Source organism: Peromyscus californicus, unplaced genomic scaffold, assembly GCF_007827085.1.
Source record: "Peromyscus californicus insignis strain IS unplaced genomic scaffold, ASM782708v3 Scaffold_5__1_contigs__length_169319896, whole genome shotgun sequence".
Lineage (NCBI taxonomy): Eukaryota > Metazoa > Chordata > Mammalia > Rodentia > Cricetidae > Peromyscus > Peromyscus californicus.
In genome coordinates, this window is record NW_026294573.1 from 130,322,959 (window position 1) to 130,350,606 (window position 27,648).

Sequence of the window (27,648 nt, forward strand, 5' to 3'; positions counted from 1 at the left end):
TTTGTAGAGGTTATTAAATTATTTATTATATAATTTTTCATTTTCTTTAATTACCCTTATGCATACATTGAATGAAAATAATAATAATTATCATTTTATTGTTTTGTATGTACGGGTGTTTTGCCTGTATGTATGTTTGTGTACCGTGTGTGTGATGGTTTTGGGAGCCAGAAGAGGGTGTTGGATCTCTTGTACTGGAGTTACAGATGGTTGTGAGGTACCATGCAGATGTTAGGGGATCCTTTGGAAGAGCAGCCAGTGCTCTAAACTGCTGCCATCTCTATAGCCACCACATCCATGTTCCCTCTTGGTTCCTTGGAATTGTTTGTTTTTTTCTGTAACCTGTTATTCTCTGTTCTTCACATCTGATGATTTATATTAACTTACCTGTAACTCAGTGAAGTCTTTTTTCATCCTGTGTCTATTTGATTCACTGTTTTTCTCTGTTGAGGGTTCCTCTTTCTTTGCTTGCCATCAGTGTCCTTCAGTTATTTAAGAGGTGCTTAAATTCTCTGAATATACTTGTAATTGTTATGTTGAAGTCTGCTAAATCCAATATCTAGGTACACTTAAGAGTTTCTATTGACTATGACTGAATCAAGTTTTTCTGTTTCTTTGTGTATGTCATAATTTTAAAATATAAAACAACTTGACATTTTAAATCACTAAATAGCAACTCTGGAATCTGTGTTTCCTCTCTGAGATGGGTTACTGGGTTTTTGTTTTTGTTTGTTTTTTTCCTTGTTACTCTGTTCTGTTCTTAGTAACCTACCTAGAATTGATCTGAGTTTCCGTTTCTCTGAAGACACCTCTGCTCAGGTTACCTTCATTATTTCGCTTTGCTTTTTGAGATCCCTTCTGTGAATGTTCAACTTGTCAGAGCTACTCTCTCATGAGCATGGACCCAAGCATGACTATAGTTTGGGCACAGGTGAAGGCCGGAAGATTTGCAAGGTGATTCAGGTTTTTTCCCAGGGTGCCCATGAAGGTTTTTTTTTTTTTTTTTTTTTTTTTTTTTTTTTTTTTTTAATGACATACCCTTTTCATCAGCCAAAGACAAATGCATTCTCTCTATTCAATGTATATCTTTTTAGGTGATCTGTGTTAAATTTTTGCTAGTATGCTGGAAGACCTCAAGTATAGTTGTAGCCTCAGGCTAGCATTGTGGGCATTTCCTGTTTTGCTTATGGAATGTACTAGCATTTTGGACACCACTCCTTGGTATGAGATTTTTGCTCTCTGCAGCTCCCTTGACAGAGTGTAAGAACTCCGCTGTCTTGTTTTGTGCATCCTGTCTTTAGCAGTGTTCACTTGGAATACTCCTTAGTTTAGTTTGCCAAGTGACTTAATGTGAAGTCCCACCGAAAAAGCCACAAGTCAAGAATGTGGGTTGAGGTGACTCACAGCATACTCCAGCAGACAGAATCTGTCTGGATAGTCCCTACCCTGGAACTAAGTGGACATAGATGATCTGGATGGCTTTAGGATGTTCATTATATTTCAGTAGTTGGTTTCCGTATTCATAAAATGAGAGGTTCTAAGTTTCCAGGTTTGGGCTGATGATGATATTAATAGGGTCTTTGCTGTTGCTGTCATCTCAGGAAGTTTTTAATGTCCTTGAATCTCCCGAAACTTACTCAGTAGACTATTTTTTTTTTATGATTATGGCACAGCTCACAGTTGGCTGTACATGCCCATATCAATCGTTAATCCAGAAAATGCTCCGAAGCTGTGCCCACAGGCCAGTCTCTTGGGGGACATTCATCAGTTGAGGTTCCCTGGTCCCAGGTGATTCTAGTTTGTGTCAAGTTGTCAAAAACAACCAGTACACGTGCTTGCTGTACAAGCATGAGGACCGATGTTCCTGTCCCTAGGACATGTAAATGCTGGATGAGAGTCCACCTGTAATCCCAACCTTAGAAGTAGACATAGGATTCCCCAAAGCAGGCTGGCTGGGATGACCAGTTCTCATAGTGAGCTCCGGTGGGACCCTGTCTCATTGAATAAGATGAAAGAGTGATTGACAATGATTTCTGACATCAGCTTTCATCCTCCACATGTGCATGTCACATGTACATGCACCAGTGTGCACGCTCACCTACACATACAGGTGTCCACAGTATGTGGGCATGCATACGCCTATGTCCTCCTCTCTTGTTCTCCTTCTCACACACACATGTTGAAAGAAAAAGTTAAACCTACCTAGGACTTTTCAGGATCCTTCAGCCCAGAGCTGTGAAAGAAGCTAACCACACTTCTAAGGCAGCTAACTCATGCTGGAACTGGACACTCTGAAACATTCATAATACTGGAAGATATAAATAATTGTGTCCAAGAATTTCTCCCAGGGAGAATACCCTAGGTACTGTGAAGGAATATTGGCTGCCCTGTCTTATGTGATGTTTGGGTGAAGTGACCATCCTCTAACGAGGTACACAGACAGAGACTGAGACTTGACTGTCCCATTCAGGGGAGGACCCTGTACCAGTGGTGTGCCTTTTAAATGTTTTGCTTTCAGCTCCTGGCCCCTCCTCGGAATTCATATAGTGACAGGGAATATACTGACTTCTAGTGTAGCCATTTGAAGGTCCTCTCCTTCCTGCCCGACGTATGAAATCCACGTCTGTGGTGGTCACTCTGGCAGGCAGTGCAGAAACAAGATTCCCCACAGGTCTTTCTCTTTGTGGTATTGTTTAGAAGATGGAAGGCCGTCTGCTCAAGTGAGTTTTCTCATCAGCGCCACTTTCTGGCAAGCTCAATCTGCTCCATGTCGACCTAGCCCTGTGATTGCTAATACGGAGATTTCTCCATTCCCCTTGCCCATGTGGAGATCTGCTCTGATCTCCTTTAAGACTGGCAGCTATAGCATCTTTCCTTAAGTGTGATCGCATAACAACAGCAGCAGCAGCAGCAACCAAAATGACTTAGAACCACCAGCTTCAAGCATTCCAGTTTGACAGAGAGGAAACTCTAAAATGAGTTCAAGTTGGTGCGTCACTAGTCAGCAGGGAAGCCTGACTTTCACATTAGAACTCAGTGTCTTGGTTGGTGCCTGCTTTTCTACAACACGATGTGCTTAACAATTAGCCTATTTTTTATTTCTGTGAATGTACTTGCTTGTCTGTCTGTATGTGTTCAGTGTGTGTGCAGGTGCCTGTGGAGGCCAGAAGAGACTATCACATCCTTTGGAATTCAAGTTACTCCGGGTGGTGGTGGCACATGCCTTTAATCTCAGGAGGCAGAGCCAGGTGGATCTCTGTGAGTTCAAGGCCAGCCTACAAAGTGAGGTCCAGGACAGGCACCAGAACTACACAGAAAAACCCTGTCTCGAAAAACAAAAACAGAAACAAAAAAAAAAAAAAAAGAATTCAAGTTATACGCAATTCTGAGCTGCCCGATCTGCTTATTGGCAACTAAACCTGGATCCCTTGCAAGAGTAGCAGTGTTCTTAACTCTCTAAGTGCCAAGCTGTTCTCTCCAAGCCCAACAGTGCACTTCCTATAAACAAAATGGATCTGTTTTGTCTGTTTCTCTATTTCTTCTCTCTCTCTCTCCCTTTCTCTATTTAAACCCTTTTCATTCATGCTCAGAAGAATATATGTGAATTAAATTTGAAGTTATAAGTTCACTTTGGGTTCTGTAACTAACATGAAAGACCGGGTCTTGACCGTCCTTGTGGCATGGTATTTAAGGACACATGTTTTCATAACCTTTCCACATAAAATGTTGATGGAATAGTTTCGCAACCTTGGGTTTGCAAGATGTACTTATTTATTAAATGTTTATTTTCCCCACAGAACTGCATGCTGCTTGGAGGACGGAAGAACACAGATGTTCCCCTGGAAGGGTACTTAGTGACACCAATCCAAAGAATATGCAAGTACCCTCTCCTGCTGAAGGTATTTAATGCTGCAGTGTGTGCTAGCGCCTTAATATTTTATTGATTAAAAAAAATGTCGTTTCAAGATGCCAGTATTCTCAAAAGAGTAGAGCATAATTACTGGAAAAATGGCTATTTTGTCATAAATTCCTGTGTGGATTAGGAAACAAACCTTTAGTAGAAAGGCCATTAAAGGAAGCTTTTAGTGCTTGTTCTTGGAAACACACATCCTTGTTGGAGTTTCATTTAGAGTAAATGCATTAGCTTTAGAAGAGACCCCATTAAATCCATTATGCCTGGTTTACATAGCACTTTAGCTAAGAAAACTTTATTTTACTTTTTTAAATTCCACTGTTGTTCTATTTTTGGTTTCTCCATACTTTGGTGACTTGATGCTTATGACGTTAGGGTTAAATTACACAGTTTCAAAGCTTAGTGTACTGGTTAGTTTTTTTGTCAACTTGACACTAGCAAGGGCCATCTGGGAGAAGGGGATGTCTGTTGAGAAAATACCTCCATCAGTTTGTCTTGTGGGCAAGTCTGGGGATCATTTTCTTGATTAACAATTGATGTGGGAGGGCTCAGCCCACTGTGGGTGGTGCCACCCCTGGGCAGATGGTTCTGAGTTGTATATATATAAAAAAAAGCTAAGCAAGGCATGGGAACATGCCCGTAAGCAGCGTTCCTCATTGCCTCTTCCTGCTTCCAGGTTTCTGCCCTGATTTCCCTCATGATGGACTGTAAGCTGAAACAAACCCTTTCATGGGTCATGGAGTAGATCATTACAATAGAAACTTAAGTAATACACTTGCCTTTTAAATGATTATTGTAAAGGTGGTGTGAGGCTCACGTGGAACAACAAATGGCGAAATGCAAAGTGAAAAGCACTCCTTTACAGACAGTAAACATCACACTAACTATCAGTTGCTGCAGGTATGAAAGTAACCAGGATTTTTATTATGATGATACAATGTTGCACAGGAATGGCAAGTCTTAAACTATAGCTTTTGGAATTACAACATTAGGATAGGGAATTAGAGGTAGGGTTGGACGCATGAACTCTGAGTTCAAATCATAGGTGTTCTCTCTACTAACTCTCTGTCTGAGGTATGTAATCTAACCTCTTAAAGCCTCGCGTTTGCATTTGGAGGACAAAGATGATGATGAGGATGATCATGAAATCATAGCATATGAATTTATGTACAAACACATGGATATTATGAAATACTATAGACATGTAAACTGATGTGTTGGCTTACCTTTTGGAACAGATATGTTATGAATAGTAACTAGAAATAAATCTTGTTATAATTTTATGAATTGCATATGTTGACTGTCTTGCGAAATTTGTGTGTATGAGTAGTATATGTGTTGTCATATGTACTGGTTAGTGTAGGTTTGTGCATGTGTGTGAGTGTGCTTATGTATATATGTGTGCATGCATATGGAAAGCCATTGGTGAAGTCTAGTTATTACTGTCTAAGGTCTTGATCGGCTTGGTTTCTCCATCAATTAAGAAATTAAAAGGCAGGAAGAAACTTGTTGGTAGCATCACATGCCTTCAATCCCAGAACTCCTGAGGCAGAGGCAGGCAGATCTCTGAGTTCGAGGACAGCCAGGACTACATAGAAACCCTGTCTTGAAAAAAACAAAACAAAAACTACAACAACAACAACAACAGAAAACAACAACAAAGCCACCCCTTCCAAAAAAGAGGCAGGAAACAAACTTCATTAAAAGTGTAGAAATATAGACACACACACACACACACACACACACACACACACACACACACACACACACACGTGCAGAGGGTATTTGGAAACTAAAAATAAGAGCCTACTGGGAGGACTTCCTTAGATGTCTTTTAGGAGATTCCTAGCATGCTTTACCTTTCTAGAAGTCTGAGGATGTCAAGCCCAATATAGATGACAGTGAATTTCCAAGGCTTTAGTCAGACCCTGAGAAATGAGCAGGCCCATTGTCACTCTGGAGACTTTTAAGTATTCCAAATCTAGTAATTATTTTGGGGAACAATGCCCTAGCTACCACTGTGGTTTTCTGTTTTACACAGGAAAGCCTCTATCCACCTGTAGAGCTATCTACCAAGACTAGGAGGGATTTGGAATTTGGTCCACTGGGCATGTGAGTTAAATCTAGTTGCCAGTCTTCCCCTGTCTCTGGGTGCCTGAAGGCTGGGGATCCTTTTTCAGGGGGTTATGTCTCTGACATATCTCACATCCTTGTACCACCTGATGGGTTGGGTCTTTTAGGCCTTGTCTCTTGAACATTCTCACTACCAGGATGAGTGTCCTCCCATATCCCAAATGATGATATGTGTGATGAAGGGACTTCAGGACTTTCCATTGTAGGGCAGTAACAATCAGTGGTTAGGTGTTAGCCACCATCCTTGGTGATGTCTGATTTTAAAGGCTAAAGCTGTTTTCCCAAGGGAGTTTTTTTGCTCTTTCAGAAGGCAGTAGAAATTCCTCACAGAGGATGGGGCATTCCTTGTACGCTAGTACAGCCCTCTTGGCCTGAGAGTCAGCCAATTTCTCTTGCCACTGGGTCATCCCCTTCCTGATATCCAGGACAGTGGGTTGTAGCCACTTGATTGATCCAAAGGATTGTGTTTAGGAGCCTAAGAATTTCTTGGGAATGCTTTATAGGGGTCTCAGCTGTAGTTGGAAGGAGGCCACTTTCCTTCCATGTGGTTGCATGGACATGGAGGATGAAGAAGCCATAGTTGGAATCTGTGCCAATAAATATTGGGACAGTCCCAGGGCTGAAATAAGTGCTTTCAGTTTGACTAATTGAGTAGTAGAATTTGGGGATATTGGTCTTGAGTCAAGCACTTCAAATTCAGTGACTATTTCATATCCTGCATATCATATTCTTCCGTTCACAAAGGACATTCCCTCCCTATAGAGGACCAGTTGAGTTGACTGAGAGACCAGGATGGGCTACACAGTTGTCCATGAGGACCTTCTGACAGGAGTGGAGAGGCTCCCCTTCCTTTTCTGAAAGACTGATGGCTAGGTTCAGGCTGGGGCAGGTCTGCAGAGTAATTTCAGGTCCCTCCAGTATGAGGGCCTGATATTTAAGGAAACTATTGTGAGTTAGATTTGCAGTGGTTCTCAACATGTGGGTCAAAATCCCTTTTGGGGGTCCATGACCCTTTCACAGGGGTTGCCTTAGACCATCAGAAAATACAGATATTTATATTATGATTCATGACAATAGCAAAATTACAGTTATAAAATAACAATGACAATAATTTTATGATCAGGGATTACCATACCATCAAGAGCTATATTAAAGAGTTTCTGGTTAGGAAGGTTGAGAACCTCTGAGAGGTGCCTCTTATTATTTAGAATGACCCAGTGTAATGATACATGTGAAGTATGAGGGGGAGCCCTAGGGAATCTTTTGAGTTCCAGGAATCAGGAGTCTGGCAGAAGCAACTGCTCACAGGCATCCAGAGCAGCCCCTTGCTACCTGCTCTAATTCCTTAGCTGTCTGTATGACTAGAGGAAATGGAACATACTTTGTTCCCCGGAGCTGTTCCTTGTCTCTCAGCTATGTACAGGTGAAACTTAGTCTGACTAGGCAAGCCTAAGGCAGGAGTTTGGGTTAATGACTTTGCAAGTTTCTGGAAGGCGTGCTGGGACATGGGAATCCATTCAACTCTGGTGAATTCTTGAGATTGCATCTCCTTGAGGGCCTGCTTTAGAAGCATAGTTAGCACTGAGTAACCAGGGAGCTGCATTCTACAATATCCCATAGCTCCCTGAAAGGCCTTCATCTGTTTGAGAGTTTGGGAGAGCATGCTTGGGAGAGCAGGAAGGCCAAGATGGGTCATATTCGTTCTGGTCCTAAAGCCCTGGGCTCCTTCGGAAGGACAAGGCCCAAGTAGGCAACTTCTGCTTTGTATAGCTGGGCTTTTCCCCAAGACACCCTGTAGCATATCTCAGCTAGGAAATAAGGAGGAATCTCTTCTCTGGGATATGAGGTTTTTGGTTGGCCCATATAAGAGACCATCTACATGGTCTTAAGTTCATCCTATCATATCTCGGAAAAGAGCTTAGTCAAATAAAGTAGACTGTCTCAAAACTCCTGGAAAAGGACAGTCCAAGTAACTTATCCTGTTCTGCATGTGGGATCTTCAAGAGCAAATAAAAACTGATTATGGGGTGGAGTGAGATGTGTAAGAAAGTGTCTTTATGATCCAGCACTCACCAGGTGGTAGTGATAGCAGCAGCACACACCTTTAATCCTAGTACTTGGGAGACAGAGGCAAGCAGATCTCTGAGTTTGAGGCTAGCCTGATCTACAGAATGAGTTCCAGGAAAATCAAGGCTACACAGAGAAACCAACCAACAAACAAAGAAGATCTAACACTGACTAATGAGTCTTATTAGGGGAATCTGGGTGAAGAGAGTGTGAAAATTAGGAACTACCGGATGGAGTGGAGCCATACTTCATTGATCATACAGAGATCTTGGACTGACTTCCGTTTTTTAGAGCCTGTGCTACTACCAAGTATGAGATGTTCTGTGTACTAGAACGTTCAACCAATCATCCTTATTTCATTAGCCCTTGAATTATGGAGCTAAATCTCCCTCTGACTTTAAGCTTCAGGAGACATTGTTTCTAATCAAGAAAATAGTCAGGATCTTTAAGATGACACATGACCACAGAAGTGGCCATTTTATCCTTCTCTATAGCGTTGGACTTCCATCTGTCCACAGTGAAGCCTTGACATTGCTCTCTGAGGAGACAAGCTTTAGTGTTCTGCCCTGGAGGGAGAAGCAGTTTGATCTTGAGTCTAGACAAAAGGTTTTTTTCTCAATAGAGGAGTCAAGGGCAGGGGAACTATTGAAAAGAAATGACAAATGGAGATCTCCCCCTGAACAGGCAAGCAGTTGAGTGAGGTATCACTCTAGGGGTTGGCCTAACAACCCCTGAATTATTGTAAACCTTCGGGACCAGGAACCAGGGGAAGGGGTCAATGCTAAGAATCACGCTCCTCAGTTAGTCATGAATCTAATCTTATGATGCTTACAGTCATAAATTCCCAGGGCTCCTCAAGATCGTTGAACATGATGGGAGCCTGTATGGGAAGCCCTTCCGTGCCAGACCTGTCATTATGGAGAGGTAATGACATGAAGCCCAAAAGGGCTAGAAGGCATTGATGCTACCAGTGATTTCCCTTACAGAAGTCTCTGAGGGCATTCCCAACAGGAAGTGACCTTGCACACAGAGGAAGCAATCCCTAGGTTTAGACTTGTAGGGGGGAGGTGTGGGGGAACATTTATCTGGTTGACTCTTAAAGTGACCACTAACTGCCCATGGTGCTGGTCCTTTTTTCTTTCTTTTCATGGTTCTGTCATAAAAAGACTGAGTTTGTGACCTGGACAAATTAGAAAAGCCGCTAGTGTTTTGTCTGGGATGGATATTAGTGTCTGGAGTTTTTATGAGTGTCTGAACCTGGATGAGTTAAGAGTGTGGCTTTTAGGACTGTGCCCTCCTGTGATTCAGGGTGCATTCATGTATTTTCCCAGTGGGAACCTCCTTGTCTTCTTGTAATGTATAACAGGAACTAATAAAGAGTTTTAACCTGAGCCTTCTTAAGACCCTCTATAACACAGTAAAGCAAATGTCCTTTCCATTCTTTATGTGATCATTTGGATTTCAGAGGGGGTTCTGAAAGGGGCTAGCCTTATCCCCCTCCCCATAGGGAAGTCCTTGTCCAATTTGGTCCTATGGACAGTGAGGAAATCATTCTTGCTCCATGAGCCTGATCTAACACTCTCTTCTTTCCAAAAGGGTTAATGTTTGTTTTACTAACATCATCACATCTTCACACCATACTTGATATGTCTGGTTTAGTTGCTCAGAGGATTGATTGTACTTGTCTGGGTCCTTCATTTAACTTCTCAGTTCTTACTTCATGTCATTCAGTTTGGAGAATCCCTTCAGATTACTACCTCAGGGACTCAGTGCTTATGCACCATAGGTGCCCTTATCCCTGATCCCTTGCTGGAATCCCAGATATTTCCTTTATTGTAAGGGCAAGAAGGGAATGTTAAGAATATATCATAAACTAGTGGTTGTGTTAAATCACTCATGGTTGATTAGAGATGACCTCAAATGTTTGAATTTAATTCTAAAAAAAAAAAATGCATCATAGATACATTCTCATCTCACATGAAAGAGAGTAGTTGAGAGACTTGAAGCAGAGATGACTTCCTTGCCCTCTGAGGAAGATTATTTTCATTCACAAAAAGAAAAAAGATTTATGTATACAAATAGGCTAGTGCTGACCATTTACTTATGTATACAGATAGGCTAATGTTGAAAAATTAGACTGGGATTCTTTTTGAGTGGTTTTATTTATTCAGAGGAAAGTATTAAATACACTAGATTATATTGTGAAGAACTTTCAGAACTTGATTGTCTTTTCTTTTTTGTTTATTTCACATTATCTAATTCATGTCTCAGCTCCTCAGATTAGTGTTGGGTACCATTCCAAGGGCCCACATCCTGTCCTGAAGGTTGATGTCCTCTTTTCACATAATTTAAGAAGGCTTTACTTCTGAGAATTTACTTCTGAGGTTCCATGTCTCTCTAGTGGATTTGGGGTCCAGAATAAAAATTTCAACTTCATGTTGGGAATAATGTGATGTATATTAGATCGTATCAAATACAAGGTCAAAGTTTATTTCAAAGTATTCAACAATAAAACAACTAAGAACTGCCTGCTTCCCCACTTAATGTTGAGAAATTTTAAAAAAATTCTGAAATTATGCCTCAGGGTTTCTGTAATTATGTTAGTGCCATGATGATGACAACTGTCGTAAAGGAACAAATGACTAATTAAAAAGCAATGTGGTCACAGCTGTCTAGACAGTGGGTGAAGATGTTTAATTTTGTGCTTCTAAACAACAGCTAAGAAGACCATTTAATATACTGAAAAGATTACAGATTATTCTGTTTTTGATATTTAGAATGAACAGAAAAACATCAATAAAAGTTCCATCCCCAAAGCAGAAACTAAGAATTAAATAAAGAAGCTTCTGGGTGTATGGAACACTACTGCTTACTGAGAAGAAACAAGAGCAAATTGATGGGGATGATGACATGTACTGCTCCCCCAATGATGGGATGATGTGAAACTGGTTAACTAATTCTTTTTGCTAGAGTGTAAAAGGTATACACAAGTGTTGCTTTATTTATGGCATGTCTTTATAGTTTTCTTAGAAGATATTAGAAGTAGGAACTTAATTCATTTTTGAAACTGTGGTGCATATTTGTTTGAAGAGCTGTTAAAGACTCTAAGAAAAGGAAATTAACATATCCTGATACGCATCTGTTAGAACAAAAGTCAAATTTATAAAAGTTGTGATACGATTCAGGTGAGATATTTGATGATTTGAGAGAGAGAAGAAACCTTGTTCTGTTTCTAAAATACAGGTAAGTTCGAGGGAAAAGGACAGTGATTGCAAAAAGGAGGATTAAAGTAATGCTTACTCACTGAGTTGCCAAAAGGAACATTGAAGTAATGCTTACTCACTGATTTGACCTTTTGCTTTTGATCGCTATCTTTAGTGGAGGGTGTGATGTCACTTAGCAATGTGGCTGTCACAGTCTTTGTCGTTTCCATTTCCTGGTCAGTCGGAACCCGCTGTACCACAGCACTGGAGATCAAAGAGTGGTTCGTTTCTGTGTGTAAACAGGAGTTACTGAAGAGGACCCCACGGAAACACAGTGACTACGCGGCGGTGATGGAAGCCCTCCAAGCCATGAAAGCTGTCTGTTCCAACATCAACGAGGCCAAGAGACAGATGGAGAAACTGGAGGTCTTAGAGGAGTGGCAGTCACACATCGAAGGCTGGGAGGTATGTGCACTTGGCTCAACTTCCCCGCTTGGTGCAGTCGTGGAGTCCCAGGCAGGGATTCTTTTCAAGCCACGGAACCCCAGGTGGTCATCTTCCAGCAGCCCAGGGACCATCGTCAGCTCTGAAAGTGCTTTTCCTGGTACTTTCACCCGTGTGTCAGATGGAAGTCCTCTTGACCTGAGAAATTTGTGATGGAACCAGTACATCCTGTGCGCCTCTAGGAGTTGGCACTTTAGGATTTGGGGTCCCACGGGTCCCTTTTTCCTGTCCTGGTTTTGGTCAGCAAGTCCATCACCTGAATACTTGGGATAATAAAGCATTGCGTGTGCTGTGATACCATTTGTAGACTCTTAAATTGGGGACTTGATGTTGAATTTCAGTTCGAGTCTGCCTAATCACTCTGTGCTTTGACTTTCTTCATTTCTAAACTGAAGGGAATCTCTATGATCTGGTGTTATTTGTCTAGTCAAAATGAAAAGTGTGAGTTTGATGAGTCATGGAAGAATGCTTTCTTGTTTATTTATTTATTTATTATTTAAGATTAAAAAAGCAAATGAAGATTCTGGTTGAGAATCTGTCAGATGTTTCTAGCTATGGTGACTGGTGATGTTGAGTCTCCGTTATTCCACAGGAATGAAATCCCATACTCCTGTTATAAAAATAAGCTAAAATTTCTGGTTTGAAATGAGCATAACTTAAATGAATATGAACTTTGGGCTAGCAACCTTTTTCTTATGATAGAATAAGCAATTAAGATAATAAAAATACAAAAGCATAAACAGGAATGAAAATGCACAGCCAAGTACAACTCACATCAATCCAGAGACTGCTATTCTCCTTGGGGAGTTGTCATTAGCTAACTTTTATCTCAGTCTGTTGCTTTTCATTTAGACCTAAAATTCTATTCAGCCAGATATGCAAAGAAATTGTCAACGCTGAGCTGGGACAGTCTTCCTATTTGGTCACCCCCTGCTTGGAATCGTTGAAAGTGCTAGCTGGGGTCTGACTTAGCTTCCTCTGTGCCTATATTCTTCTATTTTGAGTGTTCAGGGTGACCCTCCTGCAGTATGAATGCTGCCTCTTTCAATCAGGGAGAATGGCTGTGTGTTTTACGTTTGATTCATGATGATGATTCCTTTCCTGCAGAGCAGTGGTCCTGCTGGGATAAGAAAAATGGAGCCAAGTTTGCTTTTACAGCTTTGTTGTCAGTCAAATATTGGAAGAAAAACCAAACTCTCTTAAAATTGCAGGATTTATCTGTATAATCTGCCTGGCCTTTAACTACAACAAGAATGTCAGAGACTCCTTTTTCTGCTGCTGTAATTTGGTTTCCTTCTAGTGTGTCGCCTAAAAAAAATTGAGTCTACTACAAGAAGAGAGTTTGCTTAAACAATATTGTTTTGCACAGCCTTGGGTTGTGTTATTTTATGAGTGGCTCACAGCAGAGGAAATAACAATTAGGCCTGTTGTTATAATTTGCATCTTGAATGTCCCCAAATACCCATGAGTTGAAGCCTGGACCCCCAGCCATTGGTGCTGTTCGGTGGAAGTAGTACTTTCAGGAGGTGAGACCTAGTAGAAATAAGTTAGGTGACTGGGAATGGTGCCATTGAAAGGATTATTGAGATGCTGGGGCCATCCTGTTTCTCCCTTTCACTTCCTTTCCTTCATGAGGTCAGCAACCGTCTCTACACATATGTCCACCATGATGTTCTACTTCATCATAGACCAGAGCAACAGGGCCAGGTGGCCAAGGACTGCAATTGTGGGATACATGAAACTAAAATCAAATGTTTCCTTCTTATCCATTGATTTATTTCAGATATTTGTTATAGTTACAGAAAGCTGGCAAGCCATCCCTGATTTTACAATATTAACGATGGAGCCTTGAAGCTGAAGAAGTTATTGGAGTTTCATCAATTCTGCCAACTATGCAGGGAAGCAGTAAGAACTCAGCTGTGTCAGAGACGGAGCAATTGACATGAATAGCTAGTTCTAAAGAGAGTGCTCACGCCCTCTTCCTGAGGAGATTTTGGTACTGAATAAATAAGATAGGGCCATAGAGTTGAGCCTTAGGGGACTTTGATGCATGAAGCTTTGAGAGGGGTTGTGCCAGTTGCTTGATAACTTCTGATTAGGTCTGGCTATGTACCCCAGCCCACTATAATGATGATAACTATTAATTCTTTGAAAAAGCAGGTTGGGGGTTGTGACTCTTCAAAGAGAACTCTGTAGAAGCCCAGAGTTGGCCAGGGTCAACTCTGCCCTGAGATAGAACAGGAATAGACTAAAGAGGTTTCTTCAGATTGTTAACAGTGGTTGGTGAGATACGTTAAGACTCTTGTGTGGTTAGCAGAGTCCAAGTTCTGATGTAGGTGCAACAATGATATTCACAGAAGGCAGAGTCCCTTGTAGAGACTTGTAGTTAGGAACTTGGTGAATGCTATGAATAAGCTCCTTGTGAAACTCCTTCAGGTCTCTCATCACCACCTCAGGACATAGCATTCCTGCCCTGAATAGCACCTATGTCTTATAAGTGATGGATTTGCACTTTTTGGGTGGAAATTCTTCTCATTCAGTTATCCAGGGTCTCATTGTCCTATCAATCAAAGAAAAGTTTTGTTTTTATTTGTCTTTTTGTTTTTGTTTTTTGAGACAGGGTTTCTGTGTGTAGCTTTGGTTGTCCTGGAAGACTAGGACTTGGTTGTCTGTAGACTAGGTTGGCTCCGACTCAGAGATCTGCCTGCCTCTTCCTGAGTGCTGGGACTAAAGATAGTCACACCACTGCCCTGCACAAGATTTTGGCTTTATAATAACTTTTCACAAGTAATTTGACCACTTAAAACTTTGGGATAATAAATGATTTTTTACACTTGTATGTGGAATTTATGTAAGTACTTGAAATTTCTTGTTCCCAAATCATATGAAACAATAGGGAAAAAGGCATAACTTGTGAGGAGACTTGGTTTTTAGTCTGGACTCCCAGGAGTTTTTTGTTTTTTTTCTGGGGCAAGCATCAGGCTTCATTTATAGATAGTGTGAGTGATTTCAAGGGTCCAGTGAAGTGAGTGAGAGTTCTGCAAATATGATGGAGTATTTTGAAGTTTTGGTTCAGCAGTCAGATTTTATCCTTAAGGATTTCCTATCTTTATAGTATATGAACTCAGCTAGTGACAGATGCTCTATTACTCTATTAGATACTTTTCTTAGTGCCGTGACAAAATCCTTGGTGAAAGCAGCTTGAAGTAAGGGCATCATGGCATGGATGGCCTGGTGGCAGGAGGCTGTGTTCCTCTCCACCCCCCATCCCCCCACATAGTTCAAAACCTCAGCCCGTGAGATGCTGCTCCTGCTGTCAAGATGTGTCTTTCATCCTCAGTTAAACCCCTGGAAGTGCCTTCACAGGCATGCTAGGTGTGATTTCAAATCTAGTCAAGTTGACAATGCAGGTTAAACATTTGTTACCTAAGGTTATATGAATCTAAGCCATTGTGCTAGCTAGTTTTCTGTTAGCTTGACATAAGCTGTAGTCATTGAGAGGAAGGAATCTCCATTGAGAAAATGCCTCCAGAAGATCAGGTTGTAAGCAGGCAAGCCCATAGGGCATTGTTTTAATTAATGATTGGTGAGGGAGGACTCAGCCCCTTGTGGGTGGTACCATCCCTGGACTGGTGGTCCTGGGTTCTATAAGAAAGTAGGGTGAGCAAGCCATTGTGAACAATCAGGTAAGCAGCACTCCTCCATGGCTTCTACATCAGTTCCTGATTCCAGGTTTCTGCCCTGCTTGAGTTCCTGTCTTGACTTCCTTCAATGTTCAACTACAATATGGAAGTATAAGCTGAATAAACTCTTTCTTCCCCAACTTGCTTTGGGTTGTAGTGTTTCATCATAACAATAGTAACTATAACTAGAACAGCCATGGACTTTTCAAATTAAAGTTAAGTTTATAGAAACTGTATAAGTCAGATCACCAATAGGAAAGCTACAGTATCAGACTTGAAAATGATTTTAGCTAAAGTGAATAGTCTCTAAAATTTTTCTTCAAACCTTTTGGCACTCCATTCAAAACTCAATACAAAAATCTAAGACAGTAATAATCTAGTTTCGGTTAGGGGAAGATAAAGATCCTTGACTGATGATCATCCGCTCACCATTGGGGAAATACTGACCTGCTAATGTGAGTGATTGAAGGGACTACCTAAGCTTGGTTACTTAGCTTGTGGTCTGGGAGATCTAAGTGTATCTGAGGTGTCTGCTTAGGTCTGTGAGAGCACATTGGGAGTCCATGAGGAGTTGAGTCACCTGAAGAGGAGAGGTTTAGGGGTAGTCCCAGGCTCCGTTTTAACAATTCATTGTCATGGGAACTGACCCAGTCCCATAAGATCTGCTCTAACATTTTGTGAGGTCATGACTTAATTACCTTTACTACTCACCTGCCCTTAAAGACTCTATCATTGTCATACTAATTCTCTAGGACATGAACCTCTGGGGTCTTAACCATGCTTCAGCTCTGGCTGTGAGTCTGAACATTTTCTGAAGTTATTATTCCCTTTTGGTTGACTTATAAGTTAGGACAATTTAACTTACTCAGTTTCTCAAAACAATAAGCTGATGAAGTTTAAGTAAATTGGCAACTAAGAAAAATAAAGCGGATTCTTAGAAGTAGTTCTGTTTTTTGCCTGCTGTTTAACAGTAAATTCATTAAAGCAATTCGCTTTTTCTCAGCATTTGTATAGTAACTATGGCCAAGAAGATGTCGTGTTTTAATTGTTCATCTATGGAGTTATACCTCTTATCAGTACAGTTTATTATATGAGTTCCCAGGAGAGTGACAATGCCCACTGTATTTTGATAGTGAGTAAATGAGACACAGCCACAAAGCTGAGAGTTTCAGAGCACTCTACCAGACTTACTGAACTCATTTGTCAACAGTTAATATACTTTGTGCAAAAATTTATGAGACGCTTAATCAGAGCTGTTGACTCATTCCATAGAACTGGGCTATTCTCAATTTCAGCCTGCTTTTGGTGGGTCAGTTATGTGGTTTTAGCTATAAGTTCTGGATTCATATTGAAGTATTTTGATAAAAGAATATCAATAACATGACATTGTTTAGTAATTCAGCTTAAAGACCTTGACATGTCTAATTGGAAGCAGTCTCTCAAATGTCAGAAAAATTCCAATAAAATATAAGAGAAGGAATCATTAATATGGAAAGGTTAGGGGCAAATGATGAAGGTTGTTACTTTTTAGAAAAGGAAAGAAACAAAAGGGAAATATGATATTTCTTAATTTCTTTTCACATGGGGAAATATTGTTGTAGTTTTTGTTTTTGACACAGAATTTCATAGCATGTTCCAGACTGGCTTGGAAATTACTAAGTATACCAGGCTTATTAATAACCACTCAGATTTGACTCCTAATATCATAGACATGTTCCCAGCACTATATGGCCATTTTGAAATCAGTCATTGTTGATGCTAGAATCTGGTTGCTGCTTACATTTGATTTAGTTTGCAATTTACTTCAAGCTATGTTCTCTTATTATTTCTTGAGTTTGAATCTTCCAGAAGCTGCCAGTGGTATTGTTCTGTTTCTCGTCTACGTAACTTGGGAAATAAAGAATCCTCCACCTTGAGGTAGAACTGAGTTATAAGTGGCTCCTGTTATTTGAGGATAAGTGTTTCTTTCTAGAAAAGGAACACCAAAAATTAATCCACATAAAATTTCATTAAATGGGGGAAATTTGGGGACTTCTTCCTGGTAAAATGAATATATTATTCATTTGATTTAACCTTACATTAAACTAATAAAGTTACAATTTTAGCTAACAATTTGAAACTCCAGAAGGGTGAATCAGATGCATCTTTTGTGTGTGATATATTTTCTGGCAAATTTAGGTGATAACAGTGTGTTACTTTTCATGTTGTATTTTTCTATATTTTGAAGAGGTTTTTCTCTGTAAGAGTGTCCAGAGGGTTCATGAAAACTCAGGACTACTGAAAGGATTCTTCTTCCAAGACCCATCTTGCCAACCTAGTTAGTTTCTTCACGTTGAGTGAGACTGTCTCCACTGGATCTTGGCCATGGCATTGCATGTGTTTGGGAGGTTTTTAGGGAGTTTTGTCCTCTTTCATGTTCCCAAGATTTTAGTTTCTCTTTAGTCTTTTGTGACTGACATACAGCAAGAAGAGAGGACTTATAACCGAGCTTGATTTTAGTGGGAGTCAATTAACTAGTTAATAGTTTCATATCACAAGAAGATCATCTTTGTGGAAATTTATGCCAGGAGAAAATGTATAGTATATTGCTTGACATGTAGAGATGTTCAAAACCCAATGTTCCTATTCTTGATACAGTATCAATTCACAGTTGTTCAATGACTATACACCTATTTGGGAGGGAATAGGTAGATGTTTAGAATTAAATATTGGCCTTAATTGTCAAAATAAAGATAAAATACTAGCCAGGTCAAGTGACATTCTGCATATTTAAAGATTCCTTAGTGGTGTTAAAAAGCAGTTTGAAAGGCAGGCTACTATAGGTCCAGAAAGAAGACAAGTGCCTGGGGGCTTTGCTACCATAGAACACTTTGAATCAGTTGTTAAGTCAATTTTATATGAAATATTTATAATTCTTTTACAAGCAACACATCAGGTAATGTATTTTTAGGCTTTATGTCATGTAGGAATATTTACTAGTGTCTGAGCATGTAGATTGGATTACTTGCAATATTTTAACATTCCAAGTAGGATAACATGGCAATGACTTTTTGTACTGGGTTGGTGTGTGTTACTCACAGTAAGGAGAGTTAAAGGGAATGTATTATGTACCTTTTGTGTTATTTCTGGTAGGAAAGGCCCTTCCTGTAATATATTTTGAGGGTAGCTTATATAAGTAACTTGGTAAGTATCCTTTTGTTACATGCTAATTTTACTCTGATTATTCCTAAGATAAGGGTACTGCTCCTTAGTAGGTAGTTAGAAATAATGCTACTGGAATTGAAATCTATGTTAATTTTCATGGCAATTTGGGTTCAGTGAACACAAGGGAGTGGATCAAACTGTTAAAGGTTTACATATGTATGTGAACTATCAGAATGAAAAGGAACTTAAAGAAGAGGTTTCCTAAGACTTTACATATGTTTGGAACATAGATAATCAAGTGAACATAAAAACACAGTCTCTTCATTAAGTTCCTGTTTAGAATTTTCTTATTATAGATTTGGGTTTTTCGTTTGACTTTGTTTTCGTCGACTATAAGACCTATACTAGTAATTATTGTGGAAATATGAAACTACATACAGTTAATGTTCCGAATATTAAATATCAAAACCAAACAATGGAAACATTGATTTAAACAAGTGCCAGCAATTTACCTTTACATTAAAAGAAGCCAGATACATTTAAAGCTGAAATATTCTTGCTGCAGAGACCAGATAGAGAGATCTACTGAAAAGTGGTGTTCTTTTTTTTTTCCCCCTCTTGAATCTGACACAATGCCCCCACTGGCTGGCTAGGTAGCAGAGGAGGGACTGAAGTGTTAGCAGGAAGTGAGAGCAGACAAGGCGCCTCCAGGGGTCCTGTGGTGGTGTTCAGGGTGTGTGCTGTGCCCTCTGTGCAGAGCTATTTTCTGTTGATGCCTGGGGACGGCTGCTTCTCTCTTCCTGCTCTCCTCTCAGGGCTAGCGCTGTTAAGAATTAGCCAGCGGCATTGGATCCCAGGCAGCTGGAGTCAAAGGCCTTTGAGCCACCGGGACTGGGTGCCGGGAACTAAGCCCACCAAGCCGTCCTCCGGCCCATTTCTCTGTTTTTTGTTTCTTTTCTCCTCTTCTCTGTAATTAGAGTAGCTCTTTAAATTGATACCCACTAATAATTTAGGCAGTTTTGTTCTTTTATTTTTGAGATTATAATGTAATTATGTCATTTCCCCCTTCCCTTCCCTGGCTTCAAATCCTCTCATATACCCCTCCTTGTTCTCTTTGAAATTCATGGTCTCTTTCTTTTTCATTTCTGTTGTTACATTCGTGTGTGTGTGTGTGTGTGTGTGTGTGTGTGTGTGTGTGTGTGTGTGAGTGTGTGAGTGTGTGTGTGTGTGAGTGTGTGTGTGTGTGTGTGAGTGTGTGTGAGTGTGTGAGTGTGTGTGTGTGTGTGTGTGAGTGTGTGTGTGTGTGTGTGTGTGTGTGTGTGTGTGTGTGTGTGTTTTCTCCCCCTGTTATACCTGAGTTTTCAGGGTTGAGTGTTTGATATTGACCCATTAGTGTGCTCTTAACTAGGGGAGACTCTTTCCCGCTCCCACACCCCAGCTCTCTTTAGTCGCCTGTAGTTCTTTGTGTGGGATTCAGGCCCCCTGGGCTCCCCCCCCCCCCCCCCCCCCCCCCCCCCCCCGCTTGTTTTCGCATGTCTGTTGTGTCTTCAGTTTTCTCAGGAAGACCTAGAGTCTCTCTGTCCACTGACCTGGAGACTGATGGGAGGGAGATGCCCTTCAGTGCGACTCCTTTGACTGTTTATGTGTTGTCCTGTGTACACATGGCTCGTTAATAAAAACAAGTGAAATTTAAAAGACAATAATTGCATGCAGAAATTCAATCAGAGCTTCAGTTACGGCACAGCAACAGTGTGCTCGTCTGGCTTTGTGCTGCACTTCATTTCATGCCCAGCACTACAAAGACAATATAAATCAGGGGATCAGACACTACGTCCTTTCTTTTCCTCACCCAGGGATCCAACATCACTGACACCTGCACGGAGATGCTGATGTGTGGAGTCTTAATGAAAATCTCTTCTGGAAATATTCAAGAACGGGTGTTTTTTCTTTTTGATAATCTGTTGGTGTACTGCAAAAGAAAACACAGGTAAGTTCATGAAAAAGTCACACTTTGGAAATTTTTTTTTTTCTTCTGTCTCGCAGACTCCTCATTCCTGCAGAAATCCTGGAACTCAACTTTCCTATAACCCATTTCACCCCAGCCTGCCTTGCCTGCTCTCTCTACCTGCTTGATGGGTCCTGACCTATGTGCCACTCTCTGGTGCCACTTCCCCCCACAGCTCTCTCAAGGAGAGGCGTCTCTGTGGGAGATGTTGCTGTGTTGCCCTCTTTCTGAGCCATTTCTTCCTGCATCTGCGGGAGCCTCAGCAATGTCCGTCTTCCTTGTTCACCACTCACAGTGCACAGCGTCTCTACTTTAAGCTCCGATCACTTTCCAGTCGGCTCCTGTCACTATCTGGTGTATTTTCAAAGTTCATATGGATGACATTAAGAACTTTGGGCCCAGTTCCCTCCCCTGTTTCACTTGAGCCATCAGCCCTGTGCCTGCACCCAAGCTCATTAGCATCAACAGTTAGGAAATCTGGGTCTCCATTTTAGCCATCCCAACCCAAAAGCTTATATCTGTGATCATCAAATCCAGAGCTTTTGCACAATTAATGTCAGTGTACAAAATGCTGATGTACTGTGTTCTTACAGTCATACAGAAATGAACTGAGACATTTTATTGAAGTAAAATCCTACTATGTGTATTATTAACAGATATCCTTAATGGATGCACAATGTGGACTGCATAGTAGCTAGAAATGGAAATAACCAGATCAGTAGTTCTTAACCTGTGGGTCTCGACCCCTTTGGGGGTCCTATATCAGATATCCTGCTTATCAGATATTTGCATTGCAATTCATAACAGTAGCAAAATTATAATTATGAAGTAGCAACAAAATAATCTTATGGTTGGGGGTCACCACATTATAAGCAATTGTATAAAAGGGTCACAACATTAGGAGGGTTGAGAACTACTCAAATAGATTGATGTCCTCTTTATTCCAAAATTAGGAACCAGGAACATCCAAGTTCATTTACAGGCTTCACCTTAACATAGGCCTTTGAAGATCTAGAGGTACTTTGAGAGCAGAGTAAACTGAACTCCTTCTAAATCTCATAACATCATAATCACAAGAACCAAGGACACAATGCATTCCTTTCGGCTCTCCACTTGAATTCTTTGAAGAGTAATGTGTGAAGTTAGTGATCTCCTTTTGGGATCATTTTAATGCTATCAATGTTAATAAAATTTAGGATAAAAGTGATTTATGGTATAGCATGTAACACCAATGAGTAAGATGTTACTTAGCTTCACTTGACAATTTTCAAAGACAGTATCATAGTATATTTATATTTTTTCCATTTTTCTGTTCATCAGTTTCTTAAATGTGTATTGAGTTCCATATAGCAGTAGTTTATTCCTTTTTAACTGCTGCATAATAGCTTATTGTTTTACTGTATCCCATTCAATTAATCATAATTTATTCTTTTCCTGACACTGGACTTTAGCATTGCTAATGTACATTGGTTATGGTAGCATAAAACACATAGACAGTAGTAATGATAGAATGAACACATAAAAAGGCGCACTTCCATCACATAAGACGAAATTGTCCTGAATCTTCATATAAGGTCATTTTCTTGAGGAATTGAAGACCGATCCTCTGCCACAGCAGCAGATCCTCTTAGCCATGAGTCATCTCTAGCCCCCAGGAAACATAGTTTTGTAGCTGAGTATTGCTTGACTTACAAGCTTCCGGCAGGCTAGTTTCTCTGAAGAAGAATCAGAAGAACTAATTGAGTTTGCTTGCCAGGTCTTGAAAAAACTGGAAATTCTCAGCTACTGAAAATTGAGAATCAGAGATGTGAGAACTCAAGTGTGGCATTAAAACCACCAACTTCCAGGATCTGTCAGTTGGGTTTGACAGTGTTGAAGTCTTCTGTTGAGGAAATGTGCATAATTACACCGATGCTGCCAGACAGTCTTTAGTCCAGTGCTTTCACTCATTTATTTAAATTCATATGTAAGGGGATGGAGATGTAGCTCACTTGGTAGAGTACTTGTATAGCAAGAAGGAAGCTTGTGGTAGATCTCCAGCATTAAATAAACAGGCTAGCGTTGTCCACACCTATAGTCCCAGCAGTTGGGTAGTGGAGGCAGGAGGATCAGAAATTCAAAGTCATTCTCTACTATATAGTTTATTTTAGATTTGCTTAGGATACATGAAATCCTGCTTCAAAAATTCCCCTCCTCCCAGCCTGCATAACAACCCACCAGCACCATTGCGAATGAGAAGATTGAGTGAAATCAACTGCCCCCAACTTTTTATGATACTGACCAACTGGAGATTTTTTTCAAAGAATTTAAAAAACGTACTGTTTTACATTAAGTTTAGTAACAAAAGCTTTGTGGTTTCATTTGCTTAAGACGGCTGAAGAATAGCAAGGCATCCACAGATGGACACAGGTACATTTTTCGAGGTCGGATCAATACCGAGGTGATGGAAGTGGAAAACGTGGATGATGGCACAGGTAAGCACACTTATTAAACTCTTCATGAGGTAGAATTCTGACTCCAGTGTATCAGCACTTAGCAGTGTCTTGTTGGGTGTAACAACAGGTTGTGGATGGACACAGGTGAGATGCAGGAGTGCAGGATCCTTGTTTAGCTTGTAAATGGTGTTGGCTGAAAACCTACCATTTTAAAAGAAAAACTCTTGAAAAAGAATTATGCTGTGCTTTGTCTGAGTATGTCTATTTTGCTTTAATACCACAGGATATTAGCAATTTTATATTTTGGAACATAAAATATATGTGGAGAAATGTCTAATGAGTGAGTTGATTCTCTTTAAGTAATATTTTATCTGAATGGTAATTTTGCTCTACAACATTTTCATCAGAGAATATAAATAATGGTAGGTGTCTTTAGTCACATGGTGGTTACATGTGGCTTAATTGTCAGTTGACTTACAGAGGGAAACTGTGTGGGGATGATTTTTGAGATTCCAAGTGCTAGATAAAGCTCATTATTACTAAAGGGCCGTGTAGCTGGAGAATTTCTCTCCAGTTCCCACCAAGTCCTGCCAGTCCCAGAGCCCATTTATAAAACAAACACAGACTCTTACATTATTTAAACTGCTTGGCCATTAGCTCAGGCCTATCATTGCCTAGCTCTTACTCTTATATTTAGCCCATTTCTATTAATCTATACTTTGCCACGTGGCTTGTGGCTTACTGGTACCTTACATCTTGCTTGTCCTGGCGGCGGCTTCAGCCCATCTTCTGCTCTGCCTTCCTGTTCCCTCAATTCTCCTCTCTGTTAGTCCTGCCTATACTTCCTGTCTGGCTACTGGCCAATCAGTGTTTATTTATACAGAGCGATATCCACAGCAGGGCTGTAAAGATTTTTGGAAATTTGGCCCTTACAAACATGCTCATGAAAATATGATTAGTCACAACCAGTAACTAAAATAAAGTTAAAATATGTTTTACTTTTACCATTTGAAAAAAAAGCTGTATTTCTAAGGTGAAGGGTTTGTAAATTGAATCACATTTTCCCCAATAATTTTCATTATAACTTCAAAGTTATCCTTCTTGTCAGATGTGTCAAGTTGTGTCACAGACGAAGGGTATATATGGATTCATTTCCCTAAAAATCTTACTTTTAAGTAATAGCCAAGATGAGAGAAAATACCAGTGAATTTTTCCCTTGTAAAAATGAAAGAGATTGACAAACCTGCAGTTACCAAATCCCAACAAAGGGAAAAGACCTAAATTAATAAAACTAGAGAGGAGAAAAGGATAGCTACTGTGGATTCTACCGAAATCCAGAGAATCATTAGGGGATGTTTGGAAAACATATTTCAAAAGACACCTAGAAGGTCTAGAAGAAATGAATAATTTTCTCGATACTATGATTTATGATAATTAAATCAGTAGAATATAAACAACTTAAGAAATCCACAGCAGTCAATGAAATGAAAGCAGTACTCAGACATTTCCAAACTAAGACACTGGTCACCGCTAGAGTCCACCAAATCATCAGAGAGCTAGCACCGGTGTGTCTCCAACTTGTCCACAAAATAGAAATGCAAAAAGTGCTACAAGACTCACTGGGTAAAGCCAATGTTTTCCTGATATCAGAATGGTAATGGGGGGAGAGAGAGAGAGAGAGAGAGAGAGAGAGAGAGAGAGAGAGAGAGAGAGAGACAGAGAGAGAGACAGAGAGAGAGACAGAGAGAGAGACAGAGAGAGACAGAGAGAGATGAAGAGAGATGGGGAGGGAGAGAGACAGAGAGACAGGGGAAGGGAGGAGAGGGATGAGAGAGAGAGAAGGTGGAGAGAGAATATGAAAGAGAACTATAGACTAATTTTTCTGATAAACATAGATATACAATTTTCAATAGAATTCTAGAAAACAGAACTCAACAGCCCATACAACATTACCAAACAGGTCTCATCACAAGGGGGCAAGGTCAGTGCAATGTATGCAAATTAATAAATGTAATAAAGCACATAAATAGATTTAAGGACAGAAACAATATGGCTGCCTCTGTTGAGAAAGCTTTCAACAAAGTTCAGCATCTCTTCAGGGAAAAAACCCTGAGGAAACTGGGAATAGAAGCAACAAAACCCTATAAAATAAATGTTACACATGACACGACAGACCTAGAGTTAATACTATCATACATGGGGAAAAGCTGAGAAGATCCCTTCTAAAACATGGGAGACAGGAGTTCGAATTCTTTTCTCCTCATTCAATATGGTGCTCAAGGTCTTTGCTAAGCAAACAGAAAGAATTCAAAAAAGATACAAATAAGAAAGGAAGAAACCAGTTTCTCTCTGTTGCACATGTTGTGAGTAAGAGAACCTAAAGACTCTATGCACAAGAGGCCCTAGACTTTACCAGAAAACCTTTTGAATTGATGATGCAGAGAAGGCCCCAGCAAAGTAGTTGAGTAAGAATCAGCACAGGGAAATTGGTAGCTGTATTATGTAACAAAAGCATGAAACCAGGTTGGAATCTCACTCTCAATAGCTTCACAAAATACTGGAGAACACAGCTACCGAAAGCTTTAAGATGTTGAAGGAAATATCAAAAAAGATGCTGGAAGGATGGGAAGACTTTTTATGCAGAAGTTGTAGTGAAATTAGGAGTATTCTTAAAAGTAATCTACAGGCCCTATCAAAATCCTAATGACATTTTATGCAGAAGTAGAAGAAATAACCTACAATGCATATGGAAGCAGAGAAGGCTCCAGATACACAAAGCAGTCCTTAGCAGAAAGAGCAATGCTGGAGCTATCACAATACCTGATTGCAACTTCTGTTACAGGGCCACAGTAACAAACGAGCATGGGAATGGAACAACACACAACACATAGCCATAGACCAATGCCACAGAACAGGGGGCGTGGAAATAAACTCACACAGCTGTAGTCGCCTGTGTCTTGACAAACGTGTCAAAATAAGCCTTGGAGACAAAAGCCTCCTTAGCAAATGGTGCAGAGGGCGCTAGATTGCCACATGTAGAAGATGGGCATAAGAACCCTGTCTCTCATCTTACTTGAAGAATGGATCAAAGACTTCAGTGTGAAATCTGAAGCATTGAATCCGCTAGGGGAAAGCCCCTCATGATATGGGCATGGGCAAAGACTTTATGAAAATAAGTCGTAACTGAAAACATGATTCCAAGAATTGACAAATGGGACAGCAAGAAATGAAAAAGCTTGTGCAAGCTATCCTCCAGACTGGGAGAAAAGTGTTGGCTAACTATGTTAAACAGGGGTTTATATTCAAGAAAAAGTTAGACACCCCAAACCTTCCAAATCAGCGTATGGACCAATGAGTGGCTACAGACAGTTCTCAAAAGAAGAGATGGGAATGGCTAGCACATATTTAAAAACGTTCTACACTTCACCTTTCACCCTAGTCTGAATGGCTATCATCAAGAAAATAAATGACAGCAAATGCTCACGAGGATGTATGTAGAGAGGAACACATATTCATTTGTAAACTCTGCAGCCGCTATGAAATCAGTATGGTGGTTTCCCAAATGATTGAATGAACTACCACAAGTTCTACCAGCAATGTGGGAGCGACTTGAATTAGAACAAACTATAATGACACATATTCATGAAAATGCCATGATGTAACCTATTATTTTTATGCTAACTTAAAAAAAAACTTTAAAAGGAGGAGGAATGGGCCAGGTGGTGGTGGCGCACACCCTTAGTCCCAGCACTTTTAATCAAGTGACAAATGGGCACCTTCCCTTCACTTCCTGGGAGGAAACACATAGAAAGTTCTGGAGGTACTCATCTTCTTCTTGGCTTAGGAATTCAAAAGTAGAGTTTTGATTGAGGAAACAGTAAACACCATCAATATTTCAGAAGATAAGACGTGAAGCCAGAGTTAAGAACTAAGTCATTAGTTGGAGTAGTTGGTTGTTGGTATGGAGCAGGGGCTAGCCTTCAGCTGATGAGTCTCTGACGTCCTGCCCTGGGAAGCTGACACGGAAGTGGCAGCGTCCACAGGCCTGAGACATCGTGTGCTGGGACTGAGAGCTGACTGCTGCTTATTCTTTCAGCAAGCCATTTGGGCTGTTACTTCAATTTTCGTCTTCTTTTCTATTTCCTTGGTCATTCCCTTCATATTCTTTCAGTGAGCTCAGATTTTAAATGAGGCTCTGAAAGATCTGGGCCAGACTGCATATGTCCCCTGCCAAGTACTCTCCATGTTAGGATGCTGGGTAAGATGAGGAATGGAAAATATTATCAGGCTTATCTGCAGTTATCCACACCAACTCAAGAGCTATACTTTATCTAGATCAAAATGGAAGGAGCTGAGATAAAGTTTTGGGCATGCCTGGAACTTCTGCTGGAAAATTAGATGGGAACATTTTTATTCTACTTGAATAAAAGTAGTTGGGTAAGAATCAGCACAGGGAAATTGGTAGCTGTATTATGTAACAAATTTAGGATTGTTATATACTGTAGGTGTAGACAAAGTGCTTTCTAGAAAAGGCAGAAACTATCAGACACCTAATTGCACT

General features: G+C 40.4%; 1 protein-coding gene across 2 annotated transcripts in view; it reads left to right on the plus strand.

Annotated features, from left to right (window-relative positions):
* Prex2 (phosphatidylinositol-3,4,5-trisphosphate dependent Rac exchange factor 2) overlaps nt 1-27,648 on the plus strand; it is a 308,185-nt gene that overhangs the window by 75,363 nt on the left and 205,174 nt on the right. For both annotated transcript variants that reach the window (XM_052715840.1, XM_052715841.1), the window contains 4 exons: nt 3,798-3,899; nt 11,620-11,781; nt 20,501-20,634; nt 23,023-23,126. In XM_052715840.1, the coding sequence (XP_052571800.1) occupies nt 3,798-3,899; nt 11,620-11,781; nt 20,501-20,634; nt 23,023-23,126 (502 nt within the window). The remainder of the gene's footprint in view (nt 1-3,797; nt 3,900-11,619; nt 11,782-20,500; nt 20,635-23,022; nt 23,127-27,648) is intronic.